Raw genomic sequence first — 12158 nt, 5'->3', positions numbered from 1 at the left:
TCTTCTGTCTCATCCACAAGTTGTTCCTACAGCTCTCTTCTGAATACACTTCTCCTGACAGATCCCCATTTCATTTTCATTTCCCCATTAATTTGTTCCTCTCTTACACCAAGCAGGCCACTTGCAAGCCTGTGCAGGGAACAAGCAGGCAAGGAGAGAAAGTTTTCTCTGTGTGGTGGGACAAAGGGACATTTTTCTAAGCCATACACATGATCGCATCCAGACCAACCTCTTTTTCATATCTATCAAGTGTTCTGATGAATTCTCCTTCCTTTACTCTGACTTCTCACACCCATTTATATCTCATTTTCTTCAACTACCCCCTCTGCCTCAATTGAAACCCTTTGGGAATGCTTGTTCTTAGCCTGGATCACTGACATTTATGTGGGAGGTGAAATGAACCAAAACTTCCCACTAACTCAGAAATTCACACCATTTCTAAAATGGTGCTTTGGGTTACATGCAAATTATTCCAAAATATGCAAATTTGGATCTTTGAACAACTCAATATGATCTCACGTTCACATCCTACTTAATGCACCATGCCATTTCAAGGGGTACTGGCCAGATATATCAAGCACAGTTAATACTGGCATCAATTTCCAAGCATGGCTGTAGCTCAGTCGTAGTCACCTACCATACAGAACTTCACTGCCATCAAGCCAGACTGAAAAATATTTTCTGTCTCAGCCATTGAAACTCACGGCATAGAGGAGATATCTTCTCTGAAAGGCTGGAAAACTTATGTTCAGAGGTTACAGAGAGGAAGCTGATGAATTTTTTATGCATGCTAATGGAAGACTGTAATGGCATCCTGCATGGAGAAGACAGCAGCCTGGGCACTGGAGATACCAGTAATCTGGGATACAAGAAGCAGATTGCTAGCCCTTGATAGGAAGTACAGAAAGATGGGGAGGATTATTTGCCTGGAGCCTTCCCTCTTCTTCTGACACAGTTTGAGAATTACCAAACATATCCTACCCTCTCCCACTTCCTCTCCTTGGTCAAAAGGATGATGACCAGCTTGGGGTGCATCTGGTATCCGTCCTCACTGAACGACAAATTCCTGCCTTCAAAGGTGACATTGATCAGGTACCTGTGGGAGAGAGAAGAGAGCAAGGAGTACATTAATGCTTGGGAACCAAACCCAAAACAAGACCCTCCCCTCCCCTCTTCAGCTCACATCAGGAGGGCAGGACCACAGTTCAAACAATGGAAAATTTAAGAAGAAGGGAGTTAGAAAAACAGGACAATTAGTCCAGAAAATGGGACAGTCAGGCAAGGCAGGGAAATTGCCCCCATTTTGTGACTGGGATAGCGAAGTGATGTACTGTGTTGGCTCTCAATGAATTCCTAAAAGCACTCTAAGAGTCACACCCACATGTATGCCCACAGTCCCTGGTTTTCCTCTGCCTCAAAGGGCAGAGGGATCCATAGCAATCAGCTGTGTAAACACACTCCACAGCCCACACTTCGCTCACTCTCCAAAAGGGATTTTGCATGCCATTTGAGGACAGCGATGGGCGACAGGTGAAGCAGTGGAGACAGCCTCCCCCCAGCCCAAATATCGAGGCAGTGACTAGGGAAGCAGAGGAAGGAGCAGCAAACCTGCAAGAAGCTCTATCCCTACCAAAGCCAGCACACCTCATGAGGCCCAGAGTGATCCTGTGAAGGAGCTTAGGAATAGGGATAAGGATATTGAAAGAGCCCAGTGAAAGTCCTTTTTCCTAGGGACAGAGTCGAGCCTTGTTCCCAGTAAAATCAAACTAAAGGGTGATCAGCCCTGCAGCCAACATCAGCGATTCTCTTTGTCTGGGAAGACCCCATCACTTCTGCAGAAGGAACTCCCTGTTGGAGCATTTCATGTCAGCTGAACAAATGGACAGGTAAACAGTCAGAGCTTCAATCTCATTTATCCTAAAACCTCCTTACTCAGCTCTGGCAATAGGGAAGATCTTTAAGTGGGCTGAGATTACAGCTACACTCATTTCAAGGCCTTGCTCCATTGTGAGAGCATGTTAAAGGGGTGTTGCTGTAAATAAGAATCAGGTCTATTGTTTCCTTAACTGTCAGACCATCTAGAAATACACTGTAGGGAAGAGGAGGTAAATACACATTTCACAGTTCAGTGGTTTATATGACATCTCCGTGGCACTCTGACAGTTTACCCTGTTCATATATTTCACTTCAATTCACAATCCTGTTGCATGAAGTAGATTTTACCTTTGTAAATCTGCTGTGGCACCAGTAGCATCACATCACCATGAGAGGCAGAGGTGACCAAGCTGCCTGCAGGGCTAGCCCCTGGACTCTGCACTCTCCTACTTTGCACAGTTCTATAAATTACACAAGCAACATTTCTATTACAGACATGAGAGGTTCTTCTGCTCTATTACACCATGACATCAGGAAACATTTCCTAATATTCAGCTTCAATTTGTCCCTTATGAACTCAATTTGAACCAATTTCAAGAAAATAAATAAGAGAAAAAAATCTGCTCTTTCAGTGGGTTCACGCTTTCCTACCATCTGCACAGAGACACCCCTGCTAATCTAATGAAACCATTGTATCAGGGAAACTTCTTCAAACAAATGAAAAAAACAGGTCATGATTTTAGTCATTCCCTTTTCAAATTTTTTTGTTCTTACTCCATTAATCAACCAAACTCATCTAACTAATTCCCCATTGCCAAGTGCAATCAGCAATTATGTTTATTTCTAAAGGAAATTTCACACTTGCTCCATGTTGTGACCTTCAAGGGATGTGTTCAGTGTTGGAAATACAGCCATAAGGGAGCCCAGCATGAAGCATCTGCAACTGGACAATTTTCAAAGGCAGACTATTGGTTATTTTCCAAAAATCAAAGCTATTTGGAACCCAAACGTTGAGTGAACCCCTAAACATCCTCAACCTGGAAAATCTTAGCCACGCAATTGTTTGTAATGGCATAAAACATCACATGTCAGGACCACACATGCCCTTTTTCTGGCTTCTTTTTTTTTTTCCCAGCTGTGTGAATTGTTCTGGTACTAAGGAATGCCAGGCACAGGCAATTGCCAGCTATGTGCACCCTACGAGACCTAGTTAAGGCTCTGGTGGTGGGAGGAATCTTCCAGTGGACCAAGATGACAACTTCATGACTTCTCTGCACCTGCCACCAGAGTAAAGACAAAGAAAGGCTCCAAGAAGATGAGGATACCATTGGCTTGATGGGAGTTGCAGCTTTATATGCCAGTAATGAGTAAGCAATGCCAACATCTAATTAACAAACACCAATATTAAACCATTCTCAACCCTCTTTCTCTTCACATCCAAGAACAATTCCACTACAGGTATCTCCCTTGCACAGCCTGACAAGAAAACTTCACAGAAATCAGCAACAGATATGAGACAAGAGGGTGTCATTTATGCTCATTTTCACTGGAAAGATTAGAACCTCTAATAGTAATCAAGGTGGGATCATCAATGACTCCGATCCTTGGAGCTGCCTTGAGATTTACACTTAAAGCAGCACTAAAATCCCTTGCTTCACACCTTAATGACTGAAATTAGTCTCCAAATTTGGCAATATAATTCTTCAGAGTGTTTTCTCTCTGACCCGTTATCAATACGCTTACAAAAGTTTCCAGGAGAAGTGCAGAAGAAGAGGCATACCCCCCCTCAGCTTTCCCTGCTCCCCTGTACCTACCCTGCCACCTAGCACAGGGATGCAGGGGGAGAGAGCAGCTCACAGGGAATTGCAGGGCTTGCTTGGGTGCACTGAGCCTATGTGACAAAGCATCAGGGCTTGAAGGACTCTCAGGCAGGCCGAGTCAGCAGCATGCTGCAAGGCAGCCACACTCCAGTGGCTCTGCCCTCCATCATAACTGCAGCAGTAGCCATCCCCTTCGGCAGCACTGCTGCCCTGCTACACCAGCACCACAGCTGCTTGCTCTGACCAGGGGGATTTGGCTACTCTCTACAGCCCACACACACTCCAGTCCCTAATCAGGCAAGCAGGGAGCTGAGAGACTCCCTGACATACCTGAACTGAGCCACCAGCTGTGATGGGGCACAACGTGAGGGCAACATGAGGTTGTGCAGGAAGGTGACATAAACCAGAAGGAAACTGTGCCTGTAAAAATCTTAATCCCTGCATGTTTGGGACTCCAAGATGGAGAGAAAGGGGGCATGGTGGGGGCTGACACAGGCAATTTAATTTAATTTGCTAGAAGCACCTTTCAGCAAGAGATTTTGCTTATGTGGCAATTTCTGGAGCTACTTGATGCAAGCACAGAAGGGTTGAGCCCTCGGCCAGCCCAGTGGCAATGCAGCAAACACAATGCCCAAACTCAGACGGGTGAGAGCAAAACATACACAGCCTGTGGAAACATGCTGACATGGTGAGCCCTGTGCTATGGACAAGCAGACGCAAACAAAGGGAAATGAAATTAGACCTAAGTCCCCATCCTGGGATCTGAGGTAACATCACCCATCCTAGATGTAAGGCTGTCGGCCCTGAAAGTTAAAGGAGAGTGTTTTAAAGGCATAGCAAATAGAGCATTAAAACCACATCAGATGGCAAATTTAGGGCCAGCAGAGAGATGATGTTATTTTAAATGGTTTCAGCCAGTGGTGGAGAAAGCCTGGAGAGGCAGATGTGGTGGGTGCAGGGGGCTTGAGCGAACACAAGAAAGGGTGCTAACCAAATTTTTTTCTGCTCCAGAGACAGGTGTGAAGGAGATGCATTTGAAATCAGCACTAGCCAATCCTACCTCTGCCTCCAGTGCCTTTCTTGGAATCAGCTCCTCCTAAGCCTGCTGACTGGAGGGGCAAATTTGGACATTGCGTCGGTTCACTCTGTCACATTCCCTGCCTCACATGTGTGCAGCACACACACAAACACACACCCTCCCCTGTGTCCTGTCAGAGCTTGTTATGCTTCACTGAGACAAGCAGTCTGTCTGAAATGGCGTGATTATCCTTACATCGATCGCTTCCCTGAATAAGACAGACCATATAAATAAAACAGCCTCTCCACAGTCAGCACTGGGGAGTCATCTCAGCAGCCCAGCACATGGAGGAAAAACAGGGTGTAGGTGGAGGCTGGGGAAAGAAAAGCTGTGGTATACCTTTTACCTTTGCAGGGTAAAAGGCTGGTGGAATGTGATGCAGAATAAAGGGATAGGGATGCTGACCACCATCATCCTGTCTGGAATCTCACTGTAATGGGAAACACTGAGGCCAATCATAACAGCAGTGAGATGAAAGCAGTGAAAGGCCTTTACCCGACAGAATCTGCATGGTGAAATAGCCTTTTTTTTCCCCCCTAGAGACAGTGTTAAAAACTCACCAGTCAGAGGTATCAGGAAACAGACCTAGTTCATGCCCAGGAAGGAGCAAAAAACCAAAAACATGTTACTGCATTTTAGTAGAAGTGCCCACAGCTCCAAGCCATGTTCCCTCTCTCAGCACCAGCAAGACCAACCCACCTTGCCTGATGCAAACAACCGGGGCAGAGTACGTCAATCCAGCCCTGCAGCAGGGTCCTGCCCAGCCCTCACACCTGCTCCTGAACAAGGATGGACAGACAAAAGGATGGGTGGACTCAAAGCCCAGGGAAAAGGGAGTCTAGGACCAATATATTTATCTACAAATGGGAATTCTGACCTTCAAGGCTCAAGTGATTGACAGATAAAAGACTTAACCAGCACTAACTATGCTGTTAATGCCTTCATCTGAGTGACTGAAATAGTGTTGTTTTTTAATGAGAAAACTGCAACTCATCCCTTTCACTTCTGACTTATACCTCCATTCTCCAAACCCATGGAAAGCTTAAAATAATACAGATATTATTTCTCTATACCATTGTTCAAAATTTCTGTGGCTGCCTCAGCACACAGCCAACTCACACTCAAGAGCCATCCAGACCCAGCTGTGTGTGCATGAGGTCTCTTGAGGTAAGACAGGCTCCACGGGATATCAAACCCAATTGTTCACCCCAAAAAAGGGCAAAAACAGGCTCTGCCTGGGCCTTTGATCAAATTTCACCATGGAATTTGTTCTGAAAATCCTGATCCCGGCTGAACCTCTCAGAGGTTCTCCCACTGCTCACTGCCCTGCACTGTCCCTTATGCTGCTGCACCATCGGTGGTTTGTGGAGTTGTGAAAGGCAGGCACAGCTGGCTGTATCTGTGCAACATCTGTCTGGTGTCAGGTACAATTTACAGCAAAAGGATTCCATGCAAAGGCCATGAATGCAGCTGATTTTATGTAACAAGAGGCTATTATGAAGAACAAAACCGAAACAAGTTAGGGAAAAAAAAATGCAATCAACCATTGACTAGGAAAATTAAATCTTAAGGGAATGGTATCTCACTCTTCTGTGTTTCTTTCTTTCTCTGTCACTGTCAGTGTTACTATTAAATATGGGGAGATGCACTATAAGAAAGAAAGTGTAGAAAATTTGGCTACAAATTCCAAATTGTACAGGCATTCTGCACCAGAAAATCTGCCCAGACTACAGCCTAAATTACTTCTGGGAATCAATCTGGCCAGTAGCCTTAGAGAAATGCTTAGAGCACAAGATTGTTTTCATTAAGCAAAAAGATTTGGAGATCATCTAGATTAGGAAATATCCCTCAGGCTAAAAGATAACAGAGATGTAAGAGATTTATTTGGTTTATTTCTGCTGTCCACACCTTTTTATAAGACAAGAGGAAAGCTAGTGGGCTGCAATAAATCAGTGATATTCATCTGACATCAATGGAGTGATACTGGTCAATCCACTGAGACTGGCTCCTCACCTCCAGGAAGGTGAAGTTTTTTGGTGTTTGATCCTGACCTCTGAAATAGCCATTTCTGGTGGAAGACAAATTTCTACTGAACTGCTCTTGCTGTTTCTCCAACATATTTAGCAAAGTTGCTTTGAAAACAATGTGTATGTGTACTGAGACTTCCAAGTATGTACAGTGAAAGAATAAATCTTTTCCATCAATCCCTCTCTTAACCTTAAAAAAAAAATGTACTTCCACTTTGTTTCCCATTTCTTCTATTTATCTACCATGAATTTGTCATTTCAGAAAGACTCTGCAATGACAGCTCCTGGGGACTGAGGATATATCTATCCTTGGAGGATGCAAGGAGCCACAGCAATGGCAGGGCTGCTTTCCTACACGCATTGCTTGATCCTAATGAGATGGGACCATTCCTGAGAATGAGAAGCAAAGCTCACTTTCCACAGTGTGTGCAGCCCCCAGCCTCCCTCCTGAGAACGTAAGGGGAAACTCATCATTGCACCACAGGGTTTTGCCTCACAGACAGGTATCCATCAGGAAGCAGACAGGGTGGGGAGTCATTGTGCAGGGTCACTGAATTACTCCTCAAAAGGAAGCATGGGGTCCGCTCCAACCTGGGGCACGCATGACAGCAATCACACCTAAGTGCTTGTCCAGCTGCTTCAGTGAGCTTCAGAGTTTTCACAATATATTTCTCCTCCATGTACCTAGTGTCATCCAGGACCTGATCTCCCATTTGCTTTTCATCCTATGCAGCCACTGTCTTTTGTACTAATGGGGAAAGAGGTGCCATTCAGGCCTAGTGGCATTTCACACTCCCTCTGCCAGGGTGCTGCTGACAGTACCAAAGCCAGACTATGTGACTATTTGTAGGATACACAAATATACAACAGGATGAGGTAACCTGCTCATGGGAAAAAGAGCAAGATAAATCTTAATTTTGCCCTGTGTGCTATGCTGGTCACAGCAATATCTCGAAATTTCAACCGAAGACAATTTTTTCTCACAGGCATCCTGACTAATGTATTTTCACAAATGCCAGAGCCATGAAAAATATCTGGCAAAACCACTTCTTAAATGGGATAAGAATGCAGCCACATTTTCTCATGAAGAGGTCAACATTTTGTTAGAAATAAAAAGAAACACAAGATCTGAAAACTGTGGTAAATTTGGACAGAAGATGAAGCTTCTGGTACCATCATGCTCCCACACAGTCTGGTCTGTTGCGTGAAACCTTCCGCCTTTTCTTCTATGGACAAGAGTTCCAATTAAAACACATCTGTGATGTGCCACATGGAAAGAATCCTACAAGGAACAGCATCACCTCAACAGGGGAAGGAATATCACTGCAGATTTAGTTCAAGTTTTGTAAAGGAGAAATTTTATTTTTTTTTTCTGGAAAAATGACACAGTCCTAAGTAGCTAGGGATTATACCTCTACATCTTCTGGCCCCACTGGAAATAAAACAGAAATAAGGAAGAGTGTTCTAAGAGCATAGTCTGTTAAAGCTGGAAATATCTATAAATGTCAAAGGAAATCAGTCTATTCTCAGAAAGGTTTTTTTAGCCAGAAAAGCTTTGATAAAAACAAATATACTTCTGAACTGACTCACCAAACCTTTAAGTAACAGAAAATAGCTAATAGAAAATTAGCTTTAAGGTCAAAATTGTTACAGTCACTGGATAAAATAAAAACTAAATGTTCAGTCCAAAATTGGATCAAGCTAGAAAGCTTTACAGAGTTATTAAATTCCTGACAATTACTTTTTTAAAGTATTATTCTTTTATTGCTACACCTTTACATCCTTCCTTATTCATTAGGTACAGGTAACATATCACTTTTCTCCAAAGCAAAAATAGTTTTCAAGTTATTTCTTCCATATGAAAGGACTAAAAATCAGCTTACATGGGGCAGTAAAAGCATGGAAAATTACATTTGTCAGAACAGCCGACAATAGGTCATAATTATGTCTTGGCACCAACTAACAGGTCACTGATGAAAGCCATACCACTAGAATAAGGCAAATACTGAAAGGTTAGGAGTTGTCCTTCAGATCTGTTTATCTGTCTTAAGGCATAGTCATACAATCATTGATAGGAGAAACAGTCACAGAACAGAAGTCAAATGAGGCTCTTTGGTGATTTTTCACCCAGGATGATGTCTTTCAAGCTCTGTCAATGTGAAGAGCTGTAAAAAAATGTTGCAGTTGAACTACTGTCCCTATGCAGTGGATTTAATCCCACTGACAGCAGCCTTATTTTTCTTAATAATTTTTGTACATCCCCTTGAAATCTCTCACATGGCTGTGGACCATGGCTTAAAAAACTGGCCAAGCAGATGTGCATGTATGTCAATGACCTCTTTGGTCTTCTGAAGGTGTGGAGTCAGCCACAGAACGTCTCACTATTTACCAGAAGCTCATTCCAGTTTCTCTCCTGGGAGTCAAAACCAGCAAACAGGTGAACATGGCAGTTTTCCTACAGAGCTTTCAGAACAATTTTGCTTGTGGAAAACCACTCAAATCTGCCGGAAAGGTCCATCTCACTGAAAGAAGCCAGGCAAGGCTAAACCAGTTGGAGACTGAAATAAATCCTTCTATTATATTCTCAGAAAGAGCAAACTAGCTCAACTTTTTTGACCTGAGGAGAAATCACTAGTGATTTTGGGGTTATTCAAGTTTATCAAGTGTTGAAGGCATTCACGCATTTGTAAGGGGCAATGAATTCACAGTGCTGGCAGGAGCAGAGTCACGCCTGCAAGGAGACTCACTCCAAAAAGTGTGACTGGATTTTCTTGTGTCTGTAGCAGTTTGGCCAAGGTAGCACCCTATCACTTTCTTCCCTATAAGATCTCCAAGGGGGAATCGATTCAAAAAATAAACAAATAATCACTCCTGTCTGTAACTGGGAAGGGAGGGTCTGGAGGTTGTTCTTCCTTCATCAGTAGAGCCACTCTCCCTCTGCTGCTCTTCCCTCTCCTTTCTCCCTCTTTCTCTCCCTCTGTGGGTTGATGTTTCCATGGAAACATGTTCTTTAGTGCCGCTGAAATTACACTGCATTTAAAGCATTAACCCTTCCTTGGGTTGAGGAAAGTCTCAGAACTATTAGGGTTCAATTTTTTTATTATTTTCCCCCTTCCCTTTAAGCTTTCTTGTGATTTTTTTTTCCCTGTAGCATTAGGAAAACCTCTTTCTTTCCAAGAAGGCCTCCCAGCTAGCATTTGTCTGACAAGGGGCACAGGATGCATCACCAGTGGGGTAGTGTCTAAATTAAGATTTCTTAATTCCCATTTTTTCCCTAACATGAAACCCTTAATGAATTTCTCTCCACACTACATGCAAAGAGGGAAAATGCTGCAGTAGCAAATAAAATGAAGAGTAAAATAGAAGGACAAGCAAGAAAGCCACAAGCTGGCACATGTGAAGAACACAGCTTTGGTTAATACCAGAGCTCAAACCCTTGCAGTCACGCACTGATCAGCATCTTCTTCATTACAAAGTGCCATAATCACAGACCTCACCACTCCTCCTCGAGTCTGCCTCCTCTTCCTCTTCACAATCCTGTCTGTAATTAGTCATCTTTGTCCTCACTTGTAGTTAGCACTCCAACAACATTCAGTGCAATTAGTAGCCTCCTCACCACCAGCACCTTCCCTCTGTGGCTGCTTCTCCACACAATCTGCCATGACTGCCATGCTTCCCTTGGGCTCTCTGCTGGCATCCACCACTTCGATCAGCACTTCCAGCACAGCCACAGCTGTTACACTGCTGCCTTCACTGCAGCTGGCTCACCTGCACAACTGGTACTTTCTCTGCTCTGACTGTGACAAGGCTCTGAAAGTCAAAATGTCCCCATTTGGGTGCTCCCTGGACCCCAAGTCCCAGGTCAAAAATTACCCTGCAAATCCTCAGCCTCTAGCCTTTGCTTATACCCACCCCAGTCACAGCGATAACACCTCTGTGCTCTTCTTTCACTGACATCACCCCTTTTTCAAACCCTGGGAAAATATAAAAGAGAGATAAATACCAAGAAGTTCCTTCCAATTTTTCACATGGATTTCTACACTCAGGCATGCCTTCTTTCTGCCCCAAAGTCCCATGTCTTGACAGCCTGCAAACTGTTTCTGCTAATTCCACCTGTATAGCTACAGAGTCCATATTCCCTTGCACCATCTATTTTGGGTTTCCCAACACACACTTCAAGCCTATCTCACCATTCTCAACTCTTGCCCCAAAAGCCCGGGTGTGAAGAATCCTGCTTTGAGCTGGGTGCATATGTAGTGCCGTGAGGATGGATCAGTGTGGGAGGAAGATGCTATTCTGAAATGAATGATAAATATGGATAATAAATCCAACCTAAGTCTTTTATGCCTGTCTCTTGTGGGTTCCCAGTATGGGAGATAGAAATATCATGGGTACATTTTGAACACGGCTGGGAACACTGCCAAAGTCCTACTCAGAGTTCACACATTTACATCATTTATATTATATCCGACTTGTGCCTTGTATTATTAACTTTGTGGAGTGTTTTGTGATGTAGTTTGTAGTCCAGGCTCTGTTAAATCAACTTACATGCCTCTCTCTCTCTTCCTTTTGCTAAAAGAGAGAGAGAGAACTGAGGCTACACAAGGTCTTGCTAAGCACAAGGAGGGTGACTGGTTTGCTGATACAATCAGTGCACTCCTACATTCTCACATAGTGTTCTGGAAAATCTCTTGGGATCAATCCCTGAGGTCTGACAGGTGCAAAAAGGGGGCAATATTTGCATTCTGGTCAATAATTCTACTCCTAGACCAGATTGGTAGTGATTGAATAACTTTTCCAATTGCTTCTAAGTGTTCAGGAGCCTCTATGAAACACAGAGATGGGGGCCACTTGATAGTTGCCCAACACACTGCTTCAACTTCTCAGGCTTCTTCCTCAGCAGTGTTGGAAAAGAGGTTGAAGATGGAAATAGACAAACAACCTAGGACATGGAACTGAAGAAATTGTGTTTGTCTAGAACAGAGTAAAGGCATTATGCCAAGGAAAAAGGTAGAGTTCTGCTGACAGATCAGGCTTTTTGCAAGCATTGCTGAGAGATCAGGCTTTTTGCTTTCTGTGCGGCAGACCACATTCTGTGGCAGTTGGAAACCCATCACCTTCCAGGGTTTAATCCAAAAGAAGAGGCTCTAAAATGACCTAGCGCTATGACTTTATGGTTTTGTAAGTCACTAGTTTTTCTAACGGTCTGAAAAGACTCAATGTTATACTCCATCCCCTACTCCACATGTCCAGGCTAGACTCCATGACTATTACAGCATCTGGGGTCAGGTCAGCAGCAAGTGACTCAATGCCTGGTACACACAGACAGTGGAGAGGTAACCATGATGAATAGCTAAG

At 43.8% G+C, this 12158-nt stretch overlaps 1 protein-coding gene across 10 annotated transcripts in view; it reads right to left on the bottom strand.

Moving 5' to 3' along the window:
* The window catches only part of GRIN2B (glutamate ionotropic receptor NMDA type subunit 2B), a 218392-nt gene that overhangs the window by 76102 nt on the left and 130132 nt on the right, over nucleotides 1-12158 (bottom strand). For all 10 annotated transcript variants that reach the window (XM_086887636.1, XM_023933981.2, XM_086887641.1 and 7 more), the window contains one exon: nucleotides 982-1096. In XM_086887636.1, coding sequence (XP_086743762.1) covers nucleotides 982-1096 — 115 coding nt within the window. The remainder of the gene's footprint in view (nucleotides 1-981; nucleotides 1097-12158) is intronic.

This window comes from Cyanistes caeruleus, chromosome 4 (assembly GCF_971803275.1).
Source record: "Cyanistes caeruleus chromosome 4, bCyaCae1.hap1.1, whole genome shotgun sequence".
NCBI classification, from domain to species: Eukaryota; Metazoa; Chordata; class Aves; order Passeriformes; family Paridae; genus Cyanistes; species Cyanistes caeruleus.
This window is presented reverse-complemented; position numbering and strand designations above follow the sequence as displayed.